General features: G+C 41.0%; 1 protein-coding gene across 2 annotated transcripts in view; it reads right to left on the reverse strand.

The window, feature by feature from the left end:
• The window catches only part of PABPC1 (poly(A) binding protein cytoplasmic 1), a 688,709-nt gene extending 666,004 nt beyond the window's left edge, over positions 1 to 22,705 (reverse strand). The window contains exons 1-15 of one of the 2 annotated variants that reach the window (XM_030228594.2): positions 22,020 to 22,705; positions 17,331 to 17,524; positions 17,123 to 17,238; positions 15,171 to 15,310; positions 13,851 to 13,945; positions 12,223 to 12,360; positions 12,031 to 12,126; positions 11,336 to 11,608; positions 11,055 to 11,148; positions 10,778 to 10,888; positions 9,632 to 9,786; positions 9,140 to 9,224; positions 8,844 to 8,974; positions 8,458 to 8,553; positions 6,878 to 7,318 (exon numbers count right to left, since the gene is read on the reverse strand). In XM_030228594.2, coding sequence (XP_030084454.1) covers positions 8,461 to 8,553; positions 8,844 to 8,974; positions 9,140 to 9,224; positions 9,632 to 9,786; positions 10,778 to 10,888; positions 11,055 to 11,148; positions 11,336 to 11,608; positions 12,031 to 12,126; positions 12,223 to 12,360; positions 13,851 to 13,945; positions 15,171 to 15,310; positions 17,123 to 17,238; positions 17,331 to 17,524; positions 22,020 to 22,212 — 1,914 coding nt within the window. In that variant the 5' untranslated portion in view covers positions 22,213 to 22,705 and the 3' untranslated portion in view covers positions 6,878 to 7,318; positions 8,458 to 8,460. Of the gene's footprint in view, positions 1 to 6,877; positions 7,319 to 8,457; positions 8,554 to 8,843; positions 8,975 to 9,139; positions 9,225 to 9,631; positions 9,787 to 10,777; positions 10,889 to 11,054; positions 11,149 to 11,335; positions 11,609 to 12,030; positions 12,127 to 12,222; positions 12,361 to 13,850; positions 13,946 to 15,170; positions 15,311 to 17,122; positions 17,239 to 17,330; positions 17,525 to 22,019 lie in introns of those variants that run through there. The other variant, XM_050970673.1, reaches the window with a different exon arrangement.
• Between the last annotated feature and the right edge of the window lie 227 nt (positions 22,706 to 22,932).

A 22,932-nucleotide genomic window follows, 5' to 3' on the forward strand; every position in this document is an offset into this window, starting at 1 on the left:
AATGCTCCATTAACCAAAGCAAAATACTACTGTGAGAGGTCCCACAGAGAACAGAATTGCAGAGCTGCAACTCCAAGGGCACACCTCAGCAAGCATTGCTTCTCATGGAAGCCCTGCTGTGACTCATCTACCTTTTAGCTGTGCTTCTCCAACTGTTTGTGCAGTCACACAGAGTTGGGAGAGATGGATTGATACCCATCCAGGTTTACTGGCTGAAAAACTGCTTTAGAGTGGTCCTGTCACTGCAACCAGGAGCACAGCAAGAAAATTGCCAAGAGAACCACCTACCTAAGCCACCAGCATAAGTGTTCATCAAAAAGGGCCCTAAAATAGGGCTGGTGAGGTAAAATTATGCTGCTCAGAAAGGATAATAGTGTGCATCCAGACTTACAGAAAAGCCAGAAGAGATTTTGCTTGGAGCCAAGGACTGGCAAAGGCCAGCCAGAGAGCAAAGAGAAGGCTAACAAAGAGAAGGCTGACAGACACTCTGCTTTCACAGAAAAGCTCAGCATCATATGCTCCCTTTCACTTTGCTAAGAAATCCAGAGGAAGGATAGAGGGCAAAAGGACAGAGGCAACTCAACAAGGAATGAAGCAAAAGTAGAGATAAACAGGAAGATTCACCCTGAAATCATCCACTTCTGTTGCCTAGGGCCATACATTATTCTCTGCGGCTTGCTATCCTTTGGACTACTTCAAGCCTGTGTTCCAGCTGTTTTGTAACTCTGTGTGGAAAAGGTCACTCCTGAGGTATCGACTTAGGCAATTCAAAATCCAACACTTGGTTAACCCCCAGCTTGTCAAAAAAAAATCCTGCAATCAACTCTGCAATTTGCCGGGACTGACCTCCACAAACTTTCCAGAGTTGTTCATGGGATTAATGACCAAAATTGAGCAGCTGCACCTCTCTCCCAGAGGCCAAGGAAAAGAGGCACTTGGAGCCAACAGCTGCTGCTGCTTGGCCAGTGTTTCCCATTTAGCCAGCTTACCATACCATTCTGCCACAAGTCTTGGGATTTTTTTCCCATTCTACCTCTCAGTCGCTGCTGGATTTCACCTTGAAGAAGCATGCTCCCATAAGCAACACTCTGCCCTCCGACAGGACAGCATCAGGAGAACCAGGCGGGTGTGAGGGCCAGGTGGGAGGGCAGGGCTGGGGGTGGCCCCAGGCGCACCTCACTTGCTTGGAGCTGCAGCCGTGCCGTGCCCTGTGGAGCAGGAGCCCCTCAGTGCACACCGAGCCTGGTGGGGCCCGGCAGCAGCACCGCGCCCTCAGACCAGGCCCTCCCACCGGGCCCTGAGACCGCTCCCTCAGACTGCTCTGTCAGACCGCTCCCTAAGACGTTTCCCTTAGACCACTCCCTCAGACCCCTCCCTCAAACCACTCCCTCAAAGCTTTTCCTCTGACTTTTCCCTCGGACCGCGCCCGCCGGGCAACACAGGCACTGAAGCGCTGGGGCCGGGCAGAGAGGGAGTTCAAAATAGCTTGAGGAAAGAGCCTACGAAGTGGTAATTCATTATGAAGTGATAGTAATTCACTATTTCTCAAGGAACATGAACCAGCAACCATCTGGCAAAAGGGGTACGCAGCAGGTTTGTTAAGAAAGCTAAATCCTTTTTTCATAAAGTACCTCACTGGAGGTCAAGTGTAGTTAAAATGGTACATCCATCTCTGGCCTGGGACTTTCGCTTATGGCTAGTTCCCAGACAACAAGGGTGATTTATTTTTGCTGTTTTTCACAGCTTCCTTTCACATGTTTCTGGTACTCTTGAGGGAAAGGCACTGCAGGGCTGGGTCTCCTCATGCAAAAGTCCTTGTAGACTTAGACAAGCTGTACTGCTGGATATCTGGAATGAGCTTATTACCAGGGAAATGATGCCACTGCAGCAACTGAGGGCCTGGTGTGACCATGTTATGTTGGCCTCACTAAAAGGCCCCTTTTCAGAGGAAGAAAATTGCTTTGAGAAGGCTGTGATTGACAGGATGACCTAGGGAAAACCCCTTTCCAGTAAAATAAGGCTTATACATATTTTTCAAGAAACAGGATTAACTGTGGGCATTTTGAATGAAGTGGAGAAAAGTAAAATAAAATTGTATAATGTGTTTGATGACTTGATTTGTTTTTATTTTTCATCTGTGCAGCCAAATGCAACCAGTCCAGTGACTTCAGGAGCACCCCCGCAACAATCTTCTTACAAAGCCAGCTTTGTAGCCTTGGTGTCACAGTTGCTCTGGTGTACCTGGGAGATGAGGCTCCCTACACTCTGGGGAGCTCTGGAAGAGCTTTTCTTCCACTCCTGAGCAAGGCTGCTGCGTGTATCTGTGTTTGTACCTCAAGACATTTTGCCAATCTGTTTCTCCACTTTTGTAACCTGGGAGGTTAAGCACCTGCAGAATGAGTTTAATGGAAAAATGTGAGGTATAGGAAGACAGAGGAAAGATCTATGCTCCAGGTCACATGAATTTTCTGCTTCTCTCATTCTAGGTTGCTGGTCTCTTCTCATCTGCCTAAATCTGGTTCCTGAAAACTATAGGAGGGGAAACTGAGCTAATTTTGGTGGTGTCCTGATTGCAGGATGGGGACATGGTGTGGCTCTGTTGCTGTTCTATAACACCCACACGTCACTGCTGGGGACATGGTTTTGGGGGGAAGCAAAGGTGAGTGTGTCACCGAAACTGCAGGAAAAACAAACTCTCCAACAATATCTTAGTGTTAGAGGATTAGCATTACGTTATTCTGGCCAGGATGTGCAATAGAAATAATTTCATCCACACGTACCTGGGTTCTGCACTGAAAATCACTCCATCACACATAGTTCTTTACCAGACTTTTCACACATTTATACATAAAAACCCAAAGGAATTCTCATTCATTGGTCCTAAGTTATACAATTCTTAGCATTCAATTTCCTACTGGTTACTGGTCCCTTTGTCTTTGATGTTAATAGAATGATGGTCCTTCATTCTGTGGCTCTTTTATCAATCTTTTCCCAGACCAGGTGTCTCTGACCACACCTTGGGGTGATGTTTGTTAATATTTATCTCCTGCGTATCTTGTGGCTACTCCTCAGCTGTAGATGTTAAGCTCATCAGGCCTCACCTTATCCAGCATTGGTGAACAGAGTAGTTTGAAGAGAAACTTCAATTCTCCTTTTCCTGAGGTGAAGATGAACAATCCCCTGACTAAAGTTACACTAAAAAAATTTAGGAGTTGTTTCATTTACAAGTGTACCAGTTCTGCCTCCCTCTCCCCAGTGGGAAAGCTACTGGCACCAGCCCTGAGGAGCCCATCCCTCTGCCATTGCTGTCCATCCCCTCCTTTTTTCTCCAAGACACAGCTACAAGTGGCAAATCTCTAGCAGTGGAAAGAGACAGGATTAGGTAAGCTTCCATTCACAGACATGACAACACAACATGCTTGGGGCCCACCTTTTGAAGTGTAATCTCTGTTTGATGTCATCTGGTGACTACAGGTTTAACCTAGAACACATGTAACCCAAGGTCCCAGCTAAATGAAATGTGACACAGCCATTTAGCCTGCCCGGGGCATCATTTTTGGGTTTTGAATGCTCAGGTATCACGTGGTATATTTTAAAATGTGCTCAGAGCTATAAAAAAGTACAGACGTCTGGCCAGCTAGAGCCAGTTGGAACATGACAGGATTAGGGATGTTTCCTTAGGAGGTGACATGGGAAACAGGAGACCATTTGCCAGATGTACTGCTCTTAGTACTTAATGTAAAAAAGGGCCATTATGGTGGCCTAGCTTGTCAACTCTTTTTTTTTTCTTTAAGATTACTCTCAATCCCAATACAAGTGAGACATCTAAATTTCAAATTACTTTTTAGAAAATATTCTTCCTTGGGCTCTTGTTGCCCAAGTTCTAACTCTATGTGCACCTTGTGTTCCTAAGTGTAGCTGGAAACATTTGTTTTAAATTTGTGTTCACTTCAAATGCAAAGTGAATCCTAAGGACTTGTAACCCCTCCAACTGCATTTTCATTTCCATACAGCTACTCTTTCTCATTGACCATGTCCTGTAGAAGAAAAGAGAGTAAAATCTTTCTTGCAGTGAGGTAGTCATACCACATGGACTCACATATAACTACAAAAGTCTAGGGAGAATTGTAGTCTCAAGGACTGCAGCTCTCTCTAGCATATTAGTTTGGACCACAACTCCTAAACATATTGAAAAAAATATAAATTATATTGTAAAAAAATACAAATTGTAAGTTGTTTTAGATTTTTTCCAGTTATCCAAAGCACAAATATGTCTACTGAATGTAGATGTCAGGAAATCTTTTTTCCAAGACTCCTACCTCAAGATGTTGAGTGGCTACCTTTGAACATCCAGTTGTCCATCATAATCATTAAGAATGTTACCAAGAAGGATGCTCAAGATGCAAGGACTGACACCATTTATTCAAGGGTAGATATCTAATTAGCACAAATTGGCAACAAGACATTGCAAGACTCTAGAACATCTTAACTTCCAGCACCTGCCCCCTCCTCCCCTGGACCCAGTGAACTCTGAATTCCCTAGACTTCAGCAGAGCAGCAAAAAGAATGTGTGCAATCCAGATTACCTCTGCACCAAACCTTTGATTTAGTTGCTCATAAAGTCACATCCTGCTTGGGAAACTGGATGGCAAATATAATACCATTCATTCATTCATTCCTTCAAATCACTACCCAACTTCACAGGCAGGCTTTTGGCTGCTGCTAAACTCTGAAGTGTTTGCTGTGGTCAGAACAGAAGACACAGAAGGACTTAAGGAATGAAATGCCAGAGGATCCAGCAAAATCAGCTTAGCACCAGCTGGCTGCAGGGTGCTGAGGATCAGGGTAAGCCTCTGACACATTCTAGAGGGAACATGTGGCAGCAGGAAGTGCCTGCCACTCAGGCTGCCTATTAACTCAAAGGAACACTTCTCTACAGTTGATTTTTCTGCATGCTGCATTATTTTACAGTAGCACTCCAAAGATGCATTGGTAGAGGCACTAACAAATGGCTTGTTTGCCCTCTTTAAGAAATTAAATAGAAGACATTTACTGAATAGGCATCTGTAGTATACAGCAGGGAATTACCATGTAAGCAAGACTGTGAAGAAATAAATCAACCCATGGCTTTGTTTTCTTAGGCTGTCATAATCACCTCAGCAGAATTGCCTTGCTGTTTCCTTCCATCACAGAAGTTACCCACTATCTCATGCTGGTGCAGATGCTAGTGCATGACACACCTACAGAAGTCTTGTATAAACTCAGAGATTTCCTGTTCTCCTTTTTCAGCTACCCCATTGGCAAGATGTTAAATAACTTGCTCATTCTTACAAAGATTAGTTTGATTAACTTCAGCCAACTCACATAACACACAACTTATCTAGGAAAACAAGCAGAAGTGCTTCTTACTTTCTTGCTATCCTGAAAACAGGTTTTTGTAATATCCTTTAGATCTTCCATTAAACCTTTGATATCATCAGATTCTTCAGCACTCCCATTATGGCGCGAAGTATTTTTAGGTCATTAAAACTTTCTCCAAGGTTTAAATGCTTTATAGTTGACACTAAATAAAGTCAAGGTTATACTTTCAGCCTCCTAACATGTACATCTCTTGCTTGAACTGCCTCTTTTGTAGGGTTTACCACCCAATTTCAAAAACTCTTAATTCTAGTCACACACCTCAGCAAGACTACAAATTAAAGACTATCCCAGTCTGCCACCATCAGGACAGGACTGAGTCTACAAATTACGTAAGTTTAACCTAATGCTTTTTACACCAAAGGATTTTATTAGATTCCATTTACACCAGACCAATTTCACCTCATTATGCTAGGCTTATTTCTCAAATTCTGTAATAGAAAACCTGAAATTTCCCCCTTTGCAAGCGGGGAAAAATAAGGGGGCTCCTGAACTGTCTTTTGGAGGACTTCAGAAAGCATACTAAAGGGCTTTGACTGCAATGAGAGATCAGAGAACACTGGCATTCCCACCACACAACACAGATTTCAGAGACTTCCAGAACTAACCCTTTCTTGTGAATTCCATAGAATCTGTATTCTTTACATACAGTAACTGAAACCCAGCAGACTGTAGTGGCTACTGGTCGTGCCTTCCTCCATGACTAACAGATCTTTATGCCTCTTCTCCACCCCAGCCTGCCAGCTTTTACCCTCTTCTTTGTAAAAGCAGGACATGCCACTTTCACTGCTTCATTTCTCCTTTTGCATGATCAATTTGGAAAAGCAACTTATAGAGCCAATTATGGGCTAAACTGGGTAGAAAATACTCTTTTTTATTTCACAGTCTGCAGAAAGGGGAAAACAAAAAAGCAAGGCAGCAACTGTAGAATAATCCATCTGTGGATAGACAAGCTTCAGTGTATTTGCAAATTCACACAAAGTTTTACAACAAAAGCAATTTTACTGCTTCTCTTGTTTGTGCTTTTAACACTTAGCTTGATTAAGCATTAAGTATTAATCCTGCAAAACCCCCAACCTCAGTATGGTTCTGTAGCAAATGAAACAGCTCATGAGTTAGTGCTGCCTCTTCTCACTTTAGTGCCATTGGCCATTTCACTGCAAACTCCCTTTAGGGACACAAGCTGACTTGAAGACCCCACCAGCCCTGAGTGAAGACAGAAATATTTCTGTGCCATTGTGCACTAGACCAGATACACATCAAGCAGCAAGTTATTTAAAAAAACTTTAACAGTTCCCCCCTCCCTTCACTTCTATTATTTAGATGACAGTCTACAGGTGTAGTCTTATCTTCTCTACAATCCATTGCAAACCATACTATAGAGTGGGATTCTAACTCGGCATTCTGGATGACAAGCTTAGGAAAAGCACACTGTACAAAAGAAACCATCACAAGTAAGTCAGTGTTTAAGGAATTTTTATTAAACCAAGAATTTTATAATCCAAATTATGTTTCTTTGCTCAGCTATCAATTCTCACTGTCAACTAAAACAGTGGTGATAATCTGAGCTTTTCCACAGTAAAGAATTACAAAATTAAAGAAAGGAATGCTTTAAATTTTTGTACTGTGCTGAAAATTCTTTTCCCCTGGGTTTATAAAACATTAATTTGTATTTTTTATTTTACTATTTTTTTTTTAATTTTAAATCAATAAGTAATCTAGGACTAGCATCTGTTTTGCTAGCCCTGGCGTTGCTCTGTACGTAAGCTTCAAAGTTTCCTTTCCTTTTTTTATTTATTTTATATTTTGCAATGTTTTTCTCAATATTTAATAGTTTTTCCATGTTTAGATTTTTTTTTCTTCGGTGAAGCGAAGTTCTAGATTGTAGTCCCGGATAGCTCTGTGAAGAAAAACAACGTTTTTTAATGTTTTAAAACAAAAGCAGCACTTGGTATGTTTTCTGACACATCTTCTATTACTGTACACCATGCAGCACTCTGGGCTTTCATTGTTTCAATGATACCAAAGTTCTTTAGAATATCAGAGTCCTCCAACTTTTTAGGGGACACAAAAGTATTCAAAAGTCTGATCCTTGGCAAGACAACACTTACTCTAGAACTGGACAGTCCCTCAGACAGCACTGTTTTAAGCACAATGTTACTGTGATTGACTGTGGGCACCTCTACTCTTGAGGCTCATCAAGTAACTACCCTAGCAGGATTTTCAATTTCCAATTACTAAAACACCATGGAGCAGATGCAGTAATGGTCTCAAAGTATGGGCATCTTAGTTTAGGAGAGACAACCTATGTAGCACTTATCTCCAGAAACAGAAATGTGTAAAAATCATGACCCAAATTCTTCCTCCAAAAGGAAAATGTTATATGATCAAATGTTAAATCAGGGACCTTCAAATGATAGCTAAAAATGTGGAAAGCAAGTTCACAGGCAAAACCTAACTAGACAGAAGAGATAAGATTCCTTTTTATCCTCAACTTCACGTTTTTCCCCTGTCACAATTGTTAAGGTACTACCATTTGCCTCTGTCATGCAGTTAAGGTACCAACATCAGAGAAAGCAATGAAGAAACCCCACAGTTTCAACTGATATTAAATTCACCCAAAAGTGAAGTCAAGACAATATACAGTTTAATTTTCACTTACTAGACAATTTTAGAATTTGTAAGTATATATAAACTACAGTATAAATAAGCTCTTTAATTTCTAAGAAAAAAGGGGTTGGACTACCATTTTAAGCTTATTTCAATTCCACAAGTTGTTCTCAATAGTATGAATAGCAGCATTTGACAGAACTGCCCATTTTTGCACACATGCCTAGAGCTTGCTCCAGCTACATGTGTTGTTAGAAACAATGACACGTCAGTAGCTTTTGCTAACCAAAAGAGCACAGAAGCTTGTTTACCACAGCTGTTACTTCCTCTGGCTGCACATGACACAGAGCCTGGACACAGGCTGCTTGCAAGGCCATGGACCAAACACTTGCCTTAGTCAACCTATGGAACTACAGTGGCCAAACTTACTTATTAAACACTTGGAACCCCAGTGGGATTATTAACTGCCTTTTGAGCAGCCTCTTTAGCTTGGTGGGCTTGTAGTACGGCTACAGCTTCATCAACCTGTTAAGCACAAATGAAAAATTAAGGTAAGATCAGCAATTTTTGTATATTTAAGTTAATAATACAGTGGAAATTATGCATATAGATAATGACTATGTGTTGAAAATAAAAATGAGAACATTACCATTCCAGTTCATGCACTGTAAGTCACTGTCACCCTTAGAAAGAGGACACTCTTGCCCTGACCCACCTCTGCATTGCTGTTACTCCACTGTGCCAGCACGAACAACTGTTAGATCAGTGTAGACTTGACCACCTACAGAACCAGTGCAAGGCTAAAGTTCACCCACCTTCGAACGAAGAGACTCAGGAGACTCGAGCATGTGGAGGAGTTCAGAGTTGTCAATCTCCAGCAACATACCAGTGATCTTACCCGCCAGAGTAGGGTGCATGCTTTGAATAAGGGGGAATAGACGTTCACCTAGAAAGAAGAATGTTAGTCAGGGACAAATCCAGCCTAAATTTAAGGGATAAGGGAAACAAAGTTGTTTACTGCTAAAATTGATTTACTCTGCATTTAAAGACTGAGCAAGGACTTTAACTGTCCTTCCGCTACAATGCATAGAGAAAGGTATCATGTACATACCTAACATCTGCTTTTGTTCTTGTGGTGGGGCAGAAGCCAACATGGAAGCAGTCAAGGGTTCCTGACCTTGCACATGGACAGCAGGCTGCAAATTAATTTAATATTTGAAAATGAAACCCTGGCTCATAATTAGGTGCAGCTTCAAACAGCCAGTATTTCACAACTTAGCATACACAATGCCTACAGTGTCAGAAACATCGAAGAAATTAACAACTATGTCTATTTAATCAAATATTACTGGTGCTGAATGACGGTGAAGATTATTAGAAACTGCTCCACTGAGGAGCAAACACAAGAACTTAGGCTAATGCATGAGGAAACTGAAAAGAACAAAGCAACATGGGATCACATCCTGTCCCAGGTAAACTTCAAATTTATTTAACTCCTTCTACTCTACTGCCATGATACAGAGCCTGAACTGCCCTCCCATCACCTTCCTCTGCAAAGAACATGAGTAAAAGCATGGAGCAGCTCCCCAGAGCACATACCTACCTGCTGCATAGCAACCTGTGGCTGCGTGTTGAGGTGCTGCTGGGGATTGCGAACACCCGCAGCGTATTTGTACTGTGGTACTGTGCGCACAGCAGGAGTGGCTGCAGTAGCTGCTGCTGCAGGACGTGGACCCATTGTTTGTGTTGATGTATTAGCTGAAAAAAAAAACCAGAATTCCAGGTGTGAATTATTATTATTATTATTATTATTATTATTATTATTATTATTATTATTATTTTGCCTGACAAACCAACTTGAATCAAATATCTAATTTAGGTACTGTGTTATAGATTCATCTTAGTAGTATTGTCAACTGTCACATCACTAGTCACATACAAAGCTTGAAACTTTGAAATTTACTGGATGCTCATTTCCAGTCACTTCATTTATGAACTGCCCTTTTTACATGCTACTGGAAAAAGATTTGTGATAAAAAAATCCATTTTGTTTGAGTATTATTATAATTTCATTGTAAGCTAAAGGACATTTGATTTCCTGAGCATATTATGTCAGCCATTCTAAAAAAGATACTTTTAGGAAGTAAATGGCTGTCTAGATACATTCTGGGAGAATTACGCCTTCAGAGAGGCTGTGGACTCCCCATCCCTGGAGATGTGCAAGACCAGCCTGGATGGGGCTCTAAGTACCCTGGTCTAGTGGAGGGTCCCCTGCCTCTGGCATGGGGGCTGAAATACATGAGCTTTAATGCTCCTTCCAACCCAAACCATTCAATGATTACAGTCAATTCTGGTTCATTTAGTGATGTGCAGATTTTGCAGTCATGATACTGACTCACGATAATAAAATATGTATATATAGAATATAAAAAAATTAATAGGAGCAAAAATTGTATCATCTCAATATTTCTACATGCAACCTATTATTACAATTGCTGCACTATGTTTAGAAATGAGAGAAGCCACCTTACAGCATTACTGAAGTGCACACAAGTGCTTCATCCTGAAGAGATGGTATCACAACTGGAGTCTTTGCTGGGACAGTATTTGAAGCAATTACTAGAAGGTGATATTAGCTTATTCATTAGGAATATCACATGTGATAATAAACTTACAAATGTTTATTTTGCTGAACCAGCAAAATAGGAATGGAAGTCTAATACTTAAAGTTTGCACAAATCAAACTCACCAACACGCTGCGTTGACATGACTCGTGGAACCTGGGAAGAAGCTGGTCTCATGGTACTGAATGGTGGTCTGGGTGCTGCTGGGCGGATCGCACCAGGCATGTTTTGGAATGCTGTGGTTTAGAAGAAACATACTGTTACATGCTGAAACACTGAGTGATGACAACATGACAAACAGAAGACTAATACAGCAATGCCATGAAAATCTATCTGAAAGTGCAAAGGTAAATGCTGTAGAGTTTACAGCAATCACTGGAAAGAGGTAAAGAAGCGACTTACGATGAGGTCTGGCACCCTGAGCAGTCCAGCGAGGACTAGGTCTAGCAAGTTGAGCGAGTTGATTAGTAGGATAGTACGCAGCACGGTTCTGAGTCTGCCAAACACAACAACATCACTTAACTTTGTTGTCTGTGAAGGGCATGCTGAACAGCCCAGCAGCCTCTCACTAAGAGATTAAAGTGCTGCAATCACAGACACATGCCAACAGTTCTATTTACTGTTATATCTAAGCAGATTTTATGCAATACAAAATATACTCAGTTACTCATCTCTACACGTACCTGAGGAATAGCTGCCATGAAGTATCCTGAAGGAGGTGCTGGCTGGTAGGGGTTGATTACAGGATTAGGTACTGCTCTTACACTTGCCATCCTCTGCATGTACTGGTTGGTGAGATGAGCTTGGCGCTCCTCTTTACGCTGGGCTAGAGCTACATATAATGGTTTAGTAGCCACAATTCTACCATTCATTTCTGTGACTGCTTTGGTGGCTTCTTCAGGTGACGAAAAGCATACAAATCCAAATCCTTTGCTGCGGCCACCTTCCATCATCACCTGTCAGAACAAAATTTAGTTTTAAAACTAAGCTTTCTGTGTCACACCTATTCCACCTGCATGAGTTTCTTGTTTCAGCTTATTAGAAGTGAGACCACAGGTTTGTTTAACTGTGTTTGATATAAATGAGTATTATTGTGTAATAAATAGCTGCTACCCAAATAGAGGTGAAAATCTCATTAAATAATGAGCACAACAATGCACTGGAAGACATAATTTTTCTCACACTAGTCTCACTACTTACTTTATTTCAAGAAAGGAGGATCATATGGTGTTTAACCTGACATGTACAATAACCAAGAAAGCTGATGCCCACAGTTACAGTGGGTCAGATCTGTTACTGAATGAAATTATCTCTTCTTTGGTGACAGATCACGACATTCATTTCCAGAGAACAGATGAGAACCATCTATGAACTTTACCTTTGCACTAGTGATTGTACCAAATGGGGAGAACTCTTTTCGGAGACGCTCATCATCAATCCCATCATCAAGATTTTTCACATAAAGGTTTACACCCTAAGAAAACAGGCAAGTTATTTTTAAAAGCAATTGTTCTGTGTAAATCACAGAACATCATAAAATAGAGTTAGCACTCTTGATTTAAAACTGAACCTGGTATCTGGTGATCCTGTCCTGCTTCATTTGTTCAAACTTGCGCTTCAGCTCCGTCTGTCTTTCCACCTTTTTCTGAGCCCGGCCAACATAGATTTGTTTTCCATTAAGCTCTTTCCCATTCATTTCATCTACAGCCTTCAATGACAAATAACAAGTTAGCAGTGCTTTGTATTCCAGCATTTTTCAGACACACAAAAAATGCAATTCAAATTAAAAATCTACACAAGGAGTCTAGAAAAAGAGCTAATCCATCTGAAAACACCACTAATTGAAACAAAATACCCCAAGACTTCCTCACTTATGGTAACATGAAAACAGCTTCCAAGTATGCTTCTGTCTTGTTGAAGACAAGTCACAAGAGAAACACAAGTTGCAAGAACTATTTCTCCAGCCTTATCTTGCTAGTGGCAGAAAAAAAGCAAAGAGTAAGCAAATAAATTTGAAAATCTTAAATTCACCTAGTTCTGTCTTTAAAAGTAACACCTGAAACTGTAATATCTACCAGATCTTTCTATACTAAATGTTAAGCTACAGATGATACATATAGCTTTTTTTTTATTATTTTGAGTCTTTCATTAAGGAAATAATTAGAAGTAAGAAAATGTGAACTTCTTCCCTTCATACTATTTTGAGTTACAACTCTTCAGATGTAAAAACTCTGGCATGTATTTACTAGATTAATTTAAAACCAGAAATCACCAGTTTATTGTATATGTTTATGATCAAAGCCATTAGATGTTTTTACAAAGATACTGGAACTTCATATTATTTAAAACACCCAACACGTGATTCTGACTACAGTGAGAGAAACTATTCATCAATTAATGTATGCAAGACTGAAAAATGAAGATGTTCTAAAGACAGACAGGATTTGTTCTAATCTCTTGCTTGTACACTTGCAGTACTGACAAATCACCATAATGCCTTTTGAAAAGCAAACTTTGTTCTGCACTGCATTTTTTCCCTGATGCTATGTCCCTACTGTCACAGTAAACTGACATATCAAAGCAACCAGTTGACAAAAAATTAAGTCATACAGCATACTGGCATGATACAGACATGTACATGAATAAAAAGGACCCTTTTTCCAAAGTTACTCCTCAGAGTAAAAGCTACATTACAGGGCTCTATGACTATTTTCTCACAGTTATGCCAAACATGCTTTATAAAACTAATAGCTTTCCATCTGACTTTGCAGAAAACACAATTCTTTCTGCCTTCTGTGCAGAAGGCAGAAAGGCACAATCCTTTTGTGCAACCTAACTGGATGCAATGATTCAGAGATGTAGCAATTTACTATGCTGTATATTGCTCAGTATGAGAGAGTGCAAATATCACTGAGACCTTAAGGCCCAACTACAACAGACTTTAAAATTATTCAAGATTCCCCATTTCTATGCTAGTTCCAGCATTACCAGAGTATCTTGCCTTAGCAGTCTTCTCAGACCAACTGACATTTGCTCACAGGAAAGCATTCCAAATGACAGAAACTCTGCTAAGTAATTTAGGCAGTGAACATCTCTTTTTGCGGTGTCCTTGACTGATTAAAAAAATTTAATCACTCAACAAAACATATTATTTGGGTCTCAGTTACAGGATTACTAAAATTAAATCCAAAAGCTTACTTTTTGGGCATCTTCATGTCTTTCAAAACTAACGAAGCCAAAGCCTTTGGATTTTCCACTCTCATCAGTCATAACTTTCACACTTAGAGCAGGACCTAAAAAGAGAATGAAATACTTATGCTTCATAGACAGTGTATTCTTCTCACCTTTTGAACATTCTCTTTAGAAGATAATGTTAGTTTATTTTACTTGTATTACAAAGGACTCCTGCACTAATAGTATCAAGTAAATGTCATCCATTAATATGAGATTATTAATTTGCCCTGATGAATTTCTTTTCTAATGTATTTTCAACCAAAATTTCACATTAAAATGAAAGAAAGTGAATGAAATTTGTTTCATAATTAAAAATTATGACACTTGAAAAGTATTAGTGCTTCCATGCTTTGAAGCAGGTACTGAAAAAGCCAGAGGAAGGCCTTGCAATTAGGTATACATGTCACTATTTATCCTGGCGAAAGGCCATCCTAGTTCAGCAACTTCATAACCTCTGAAAAACGGCAGTTCACAGACTCAATCGCAAGTAGCCAATTTAGCTGTAGCAGCTAAATTCGCTACTGTTTCAACCATAGATACTTGAAGAGCAGAAAGGAATTTCCTGTTCGTGCTGTTTAAGGCTGCTACAGGGTATCTCTTGTACAAGGCTTTCCCTTGCTTTACATAATATCCACTGGAGAACAGCAAAAGCATACAGGAAATAAAATTAATCAAAAAAAAAAAAAAAAAAAAAAAAAAAAGGTGAGATTGAAAATAAAAGGTGAAGAACCTCTAATGGCATTAAGGGATGTGCCATTTCCTATTTTGATGGTAACATCATATACATTACTACCTCATGGTCATATGTGCCCCATAATTTTGCCCTGTGCGTAACTGAGGATCAAGGCGGAATCTCATAGCTTGGTACTGGAAGAGTTCCTTATAATTTTCTATTAGGTCAACCACCACAATGCAACCGAATAACAGAGGTAAGTTTGCAGGTCAATGAAAGCAGTAGCAAATTCATTAGTCACACATCCTGTAGGTGCATTTATAAAATCAATCTGTACCAAACCAGAGAACACTGCAGAACCCATAGACACACTACTTCCAGATTACTGAAAACAGTTCTCATGGCAGGATTAAATATGAAATTCTACCTATTTAAAATTTAGATATTACTGCACTTTTGAATCTGAAACTGGAATTAAGTACCAACTTTTTTATTACATTTTACATCAATATCAGACAGCCCTGATTTTCTGTATTTCAAGGCACTGTACAGATAAGATACATGCAGCAAATTGAAGTTCACTTGTGTTTATATAAACATTAAGACATTACCAAACTTGCCAAAGAGTTCCTTAAGTCTCTCATCATCCATGTCTTCTCCAAAATTTTTGATGTAAACATTGGTGAATTCTTTTGCTCTGGCTCCAAGCTCTGCCTCACGTTCCTTGCGGGATTTAAACCTTCCAACAAATCTGGATGCAGGAAGAACAGAGTAATACAGATTAAAGCAAGTGTCTCAAGGTTTAAAAATTTACTTTAATCCTCTGGCATTGTATTTTATTCCTAAACAGTCTTGTTCACTACAGGTATGAAATTCTTTAGATAAAATATTTATGATAAAACTCAAAGAAAAACAACTCCACTGTCCTTTGCTACACCAGCATCTTTATCCCAGTTACAAGGCAAGAAAATGCTTTCAAGCCATTGGTGAGACTGTTCACTCTTATAAAACAGCCTTTGACAACATGAGCTCAACAATGGAAAGAGTACTAAGGGGCTGAACAGAAATTCTAGATAACAGCATAATCCTTAAAAGCAGCCTAAAAGCAGTTACTGCTCTCTGATTCAGTTTTTAAGCAAGAGATATTTAACTAACTGCCCCCCACCCTTGCACACCTCTCCCGCCAATATCAAAGACTTTGTTCTTAGGCATAGTGAAATAAACAGTTCAACTTGCTCTTAAGTCAAATACTGTTGCAAATTGGCTGGGAACACCAACGGTTAGTTCATACTGGCAGAAAACAAGCAGAACCTGGATATAACATTCTGCAGCCCAAGGACACGCCCTGGCACAGACTGTACATGGCTGACACTGATTTCTGACTGTAGCAAACCCCTACTTTAAAATTTTATTGTAGGCTCTAACCTTATAGTCATGAATTTGGCAAATGCAATACAGCAGCATACAGTACCTCAGTAATTTTTAAACTTTGACAATTTCACCTAATTTATAGCAATCAAGTATAGTAAGAATAGAAGTGAAATGTGTTCAGCAGATTTTGGTAAATAGTGAAGTGTTCTAATTGATTTCTAAAAGACTAGTCTGAATAGAAATTCAAAGCAAAATTAACTCTCATTATATATTTTACTCCTGGGCCCTTATGACTGCATGCTGACCATTTTTACTAATTTAAAGTTGTATAACAATGGATGCTGAATAAAAACATCTACAGTATGTCAGTCAAGAACAGAACAGGAAGTAAATCTAAAGTTTCAAAATATGTTTTTCCTGTGTCTTGATCTAGCCATTTCTACATGTTAAAATAATCTATGACAGTAAACTGATGCTGATTTCTGTTATCCTTTTCCCAAACCCTACTAAGTATCTAGAAAGATGTTATTTTGCAATTATACCAAACACCATAACGATCCCTTAGGCATAGCTGTGAAGCATACTCACTCTCCCAGCCTAAATACTATTAAAGAAGTTGCCAAATAACATTTTTTCCTACAATGTAGAATAGTGATAATGTTTAAAACATTACATGTCTTTAAGTTTTATTTTCTACTCACTAGATATGCCTATTAACAGACATGTTTACAAAAATATTAGTCTAATCTGAGCACTCTTTAGTGCCAAGTAAGCACCCTTCAGTGCTAAGTATCAGCTGACTCCAAAATATGGATAATACACTTATCTCACAACTCTTATAAAGGATCCATTATTCAGAATGCTCAGTGGATTGTATTTTATCTCAGACCAGTAAGATCAGAAAACCAGGGAAGATCCCAAATCCTCACTCATTATAGTATTGGCTTGTAAGACAATTAATACAGTGATTATTTTTTTTTCCTCTGGTGTCCATTATTTGTCTTTTTGAACTTAGACTGACTCCAGAACAAATAGGTGATACAATTCTTAAAATCCCTAGCACTAAAACTCTACATCTTAAAATTAGAAATTTTCAGAAAAACCTTTCTTTCCTAGGTAAGCTTTTAAATCTTTGTCTGCCCTATAATGAATTTCAGTTTGCTGATCCCCAAATACTTATTTATGTACTTACACTTTGCGGTCATTAAGCAGCATACCATTCATTTTTTCAATAGCTCTTTCTGCAGCTTCTTGTGTCTCAAAATGCACAAATCCATAACCCTTGGATCCATTTTCATCACACACCACCTATTAATGAAAAACCTTGTTGTAATATCCGTGGAATGTTTCCAGCATAAATTGAGGAGTTTGTGTATCAATACATTTTATTTTCCACTAACCTTACAAGACAGGATGTTCCCAAAAGCAGAAAATGTATCATACAAAGCTTTGTTATCAATTGATTTGTCCAGGTTTTTGATGAAGATGTTTCCTACACCGCTTTTGCGCAGAGATGGATCGCGCTGAGACCACATGATGCGCACTGGTTTGCCTTTAATGACATCAAAGTTCATGGTGTCCAAAGCTCGTTCAGCTGGAAAAACATCATGGAATTAGTAGGAAATGCTAGTTATCTTAATAAGCATACAAATACCAGCTGAAGTACAATTCTTACTAATATTTTTATTATTTCAAGTCCAGCACCATCACCAAGTTGCAAACCCAAGCCTCCAGTGTACTCTGCTGTATGCAAGGAAGAACTGGCAAAAACTCATCAGCAAAAGCTGCAGAAATCTCATTAGTCTGTAAGACTAGATCTCTGAAAAGATGCTACAGTGACAGGAGAAAAACCAGCAAGTGGCAGCTGTTAGAAGGTTTTAACATTTGTAAAAATAAGGGTTTCTCCCAGATCACATAGATGCATATTGTGTCAATGAAAATGCTTTTAGGGGTACTGCTTGTGCCTATATGAGGCCTTTTCCAAATATTAATAAGAGAACATCTACAACACCAATACCCCTAAGCTGACAAAATTTCTTTGCTAGACAGACATTCAAGCTTTATTCAAGCAGTTATTCCACAGAACTTCCTCAGTGACCAAAAAGATCTGTAATGAAATTCTGAGCAAGAGACAGTTCAAAGAGATTCAAAACTGGCACTTATTAAGTTTAGAAAATCTGAAATTATACATATATTTTAAAAGCTCACAATGAAATACACATGAGCTCAATGAAAGAGCAAGCATTAAAACAGAAAACCAGGACAATGTAAACCAGGTTTTATTATTCCAACGGAGTAGTTTTTCCAGTAGAACTCCATAACTAACTTTTCAAATCCTGCATGTAAAATTTCTTGTGTATTTAGATGGGGAAGTATCAAGACTTGCTCATTTTTCACATGTCTCTTCAAAGCCACAAGACAACTCTGTGATGTTATAACTCATCTTGTGTATTTAAGCACAAAAGAGCAATAGCTCTCAAGTACAGCAGTTCCTTTTCATCTCTGTTCCTGTAAGTCTAGAAGAACACTGAAAAAAGTCCCAATAAATACCTGAAGTCACACCCATGGGTACTAACTCACTTCACTGTAATTTGCAAATTATCAAAACAATATGATGTTAACAAGACTGAAATCAGCTTAGTGATAGTTTAAATATAGCAACCGTGTCAGTTAAAATTTTTTTGGGAGGACCAAGGGCCAATCACATTGTGAAAACCCTTATTTAATGTTTTTGTTCTTTAAATGCTGCATTTGTCTTGAGCTATATTGTTGCATGCTGTGGCCAAAGACAATTTGCAGGGAGCCTGGGATTCACCTGATATACCATGTTCTATATCCTTTCTTGTGACATTTTCAGATTAAAATAAATTTTACAATTATATTCTCTGAAAGATATAAAAAGAGCTGGACATCTAACATTTTAAGGGGGGAAAAGATCATTGATACTATTACCATATTCACATGACAGAAGCAAACCAGCAACTTATTTAAACTGAAGCCACAAAAATTAGATGCCAGTCTTCTAAATAAGTTAATAAAAATTAAGCAGGAGAGAGAAGGCAACCTAGATTGTGCTAATGAGAAATAAAAATCATTTGCTCTATACTACAAAAAGGGGGAGGTGGGGGAGAGATGAAATAAAAACCTTAAAAGAAAAAAAGAAAAAAAACCCTGTGGATATCAGACTGGCCACAGTAGAAACTTCTAAGACTTCACTACTGCCCTGGAAGTCACTGGAATTATTACTGCCAGCACCAATAGATGTGCCAGTAACAAACAGTTCATTATTTCCAGAAGTAGTAACAGGGCTTCCTTTACTTGAAAAGAGGCTTTTTTAATTCATGCTAATTGCTTCTAGAATAATCCTGACACTCCTTAAAAATGTGTGTTCCTAAACATTTCCCATCCATCTGACGGAAAGTGAGCCCATGGGTCCTTTGCAAACATTACCACTCTTAACAAATAGTGAGCCTGTGTCTTAGACCAGCACAGTTTCTCCAGATGGACATAATGGAAACTTCAACAGCTCTCCTCATCTCTCCTTAGGAGCAGAAATGCAAGAAAATAAAGTTTTTCTGCTGAATCGACACCACACTGTCATTCCACGATAGACTTTTAAAACATTACCAGACTCCATCTACAACCAGGTACAAGCTACTCTCATTAAAATTCCCAAGGAGTGAAACTGGCTCACTTTCATTACATTTCAGTCATAAAAGGCTGTGCCAGTTGCAGGAGGCAGCTCCGTTCAGCAGCGAACTTGTTACCAATGGACACACCTACCCGGGCTGTACTTCTGCTGATTCTGCTGGAGCTCTGGCTCAATGACTCACCAGCTCCCATTTTAGTCGTGAGCAACTGGACAGTCCACTTGAACAATTTCAAAATCACTCAGAATATACATTTAATGCCAACCTGTGCTAAAGGTAAACAGCAGTACCTATGAAACAAAAAATCTCTGGAAACATAACCATTCTAACAATCCAAAAGATTCTAAGGCAGTTTCAGATTACTCAAGAATGTTTCCAGTTTAGTGATTAAACAAGATTACCCGAGTTTTACTCCAGAATATGACTCAAATTCAGAAAAGTCACAACTCTGACATGTGTGCATACCTCACACATGTGTCATCAGGCCTAATTAGTTTTCAGAAGAGTTTTGAGATTCCTCGTTTACAGACAGCAGGTGATGTCAACCACACCTTCAAAGCTATTTTTAAAAACCCAAGGTAGTTGTTACCAGCTGTTTCATAGGCATAGACTGAGATGTAGCTAAAAATTTGACCAAACCAATAAAAAGTATCTAGTTTGGATGATTGTAAGAATAACCATTCATCCTCAAAACTCTTATTTAAAGGTTTCTGTAAATAAACATTAAAAAGCCTGCATAAAGCCCCCAGCAAATGCTTTCTAGGTATTTGCCAAGAATATAAAATTCTACAAATCTTGAATAAGTATAATCTTGCAATACTTTTGCACTGTATTTTAAACACCTGCTTCCAGATATGTGGCAAATGCAGGTTTGATAAAGATGAGAAATACTTTTAGCTGAACTGGACTAGTTATAAACTAAAATATGTATGTCTCCCAAAGCCTGAAAAACACTTACACCATTTGGAGTAACAGCATCTTTCTAAGAGGCATATTCAAAATCTGAATTAAACACTGCTCAGGTGAAAAAGCTCTATTTGTTCCCACATTTGACAAATTACAAACCAAGTCACAAAATGCACAGGTTGCACAACTAATGACAAAGTCAGCCCTTATAGAACTCTGTCAATACGAAGGAAGAGCAGCATTTAAATCACCTTCACCTTATACCCTGATATTATTATATCCCAGTACTGACCTGCACTAACCCATTATTTTTGTGAGAAACTGTACCAGACATTTTTATTTAATGAAAGCGAAGTATGTCAAAACAAGCATTCAAATCGTCTCATTCTAAAGCATGGCTGAATAAATCAAAAGCTCTCTGAACTGAGAGAGCTGATAACAGGTGGAGTATCTGCCTATTAAGTAGATGAGGCAGTAACTTTTACTACGTATATACAGATACCATCGGTACACCAAAGCCTGATCTGATAATGGCTGTATACTAAAGCTAACTCTGAAAGCCAGTTAAATCTAATTGCTCGGAATGTTTGTAATGTAAGTATCTCACTTTCATATACTTGAAAATAAAACCATTATAATGGAAAACTGTTTACTTAACTGTATTTGAAATCACATATCTTCTATCTGGCCAATTACTTTTTTTTTAATTGGACTCCACAAAACCTAAAACCAGTTACAGTAGGTTTAGTGAAACACCCTCGAAATGGATCACACTTTGTTTCCCAACATGACCAGAACTGCAGAGGAAGTTTCTTTACCGATACAACTTTGGAGAAGCAGCGTGAAAACACTTCATGAAAAAACAGGTTTCATAAAAACGCGGCTTGGGAGAAACAATGTCAGAGAATTTACTGCGAAGAGACACGAATGAGAGCAGAGCTCGGGCTCCAGCTACATAAGGAAGAAGCACAAGAAGGCCCGAGTAGTTTCATGTCCTCCATGCACGTGACAGACCTGCCATGGTGTTTTAACAAACGCTTCGGCCTGGACGCCTGTGAAACTACCCAGCCACGCCGGTGCGTCCTACTTCCTTCTCCCGGCCTCTTAACCACGCACTCACACACACCCAGCTCCTGCGCGGTTATTAAAAGGTGCTAATGACTGCGATGTGTTCCCCAAGTTACCCTTCATCTCGGACGGACATGAAGAGCCGCCCGCACCCTCATCCGCAATCAGCTCCCCGGTAGCGGGGGCAGCCCCGCCGGGCCACCGGGGCACCCTGGGCGCTCCCCCGCCCACCGCCAGAGCCCCGCGGCTGCTCTCGACGCGCGGAAGCGCCTCCCCCCCGCTTCTCCGGCCGCCACGAGGCGCGGGCGGCCCGGGCCGCGCGTAAGCGGCGGCCCCACCGCCAACTTCCCCCCGCGCCCCGCCGGGTCCGCCCCGTCCCGGGCGGCAAAATGGATGCGGGGCGGAGGCCGGGGCGGGGGCAGGGGACAAACATGGCTCCGCCGGCGCCCGCGGCCCGGCACTCACCGTCGGCGGGCTGCTGGAAGTTGACATAGGCGTATCCGAGCGAGCGGCGGGTGATCATGTCCCTGCAGACGCGGATGGAGAGGATGGGCCCGGCCGGGCTGAACTTCTCGTAGAGCATGGCCTCGGTCACGTCGGGGTGCAGGTCCCCCACGTAGAGCGAGGCCATGGGGTAGCTGGGGGCGCTGGGGTTCATCCTGCCGCCGTCTCCCGGCGCGGGGGGGGCGCTGACGAGGCGGAGGCCGCGGCGGTCGGTGCGAGCGGGGCCGGCGAAGGCGGCGCGGGGCCGCTCGGACTCACCGGCTGCGGCGGGTGCGGCGGATGGGCGGGCGGGGATCGGGTCGCGCCGTGCGGGCCGGGTGGAGCTGGCGGCGGCGGGTGCTGCGCTCGGCGGGGTCGGGCTCGCTGTGTGTCTCCTCTCGGCTGCGCCGGGTCCGGGGACTTCGCTTCACCGGGTTATTTTATATCAAACCGGCCGTTTGCAGAAAGGTTGTCGGGAAGGTTGGATGAGGAAACAGGATTATTTTTTTAAAAGGTTTTTTAAGATTTTTGGATTTTTTTTGGCTTTTTTAAATATTTTTTTAGTAATAAATGGTGCTGCGGGGCCGGGCCGGCGTGTCCGGGTGGTCCGGAGCACACGCACTGCGCACACAGCTCCGACGGCGGCCGGGGGACAAGGGGGCGGCCGCCGCCCCGGCCGCGCTCTATATATACCCGCCCCGCCCCCCCGCCCCCGCCGCGCGGCGCGCCACGCACGGCGCCGCGCGCACCGCGCACGCGCACCTGCGAGCTGGGGTGGGGACGCGCGGCAGCCGGCGCGGAGCGGCGGCTTCGGCGCATGCGCGAGGGCGGGGCGGGCCGGAGGGTTGGCCGCGCGGGGAGTGCGCCTGCGCTCGCTCGGCGTCACGGGGGGAGG

Source organism: Serinus canaria, chromosome 2 (genome assembly GCF_022539315.1).
Source record: "Serinus canaria isolate serCan28SL12 chromosome 2, serCan2020, whole genome shotgun sequence".
Taxonomy (NCBI): Eukaryota; Metazoa; Chordata; class Aves; order Passeriformes; family Fringillidae; genus Serinus; species Serinus canaria.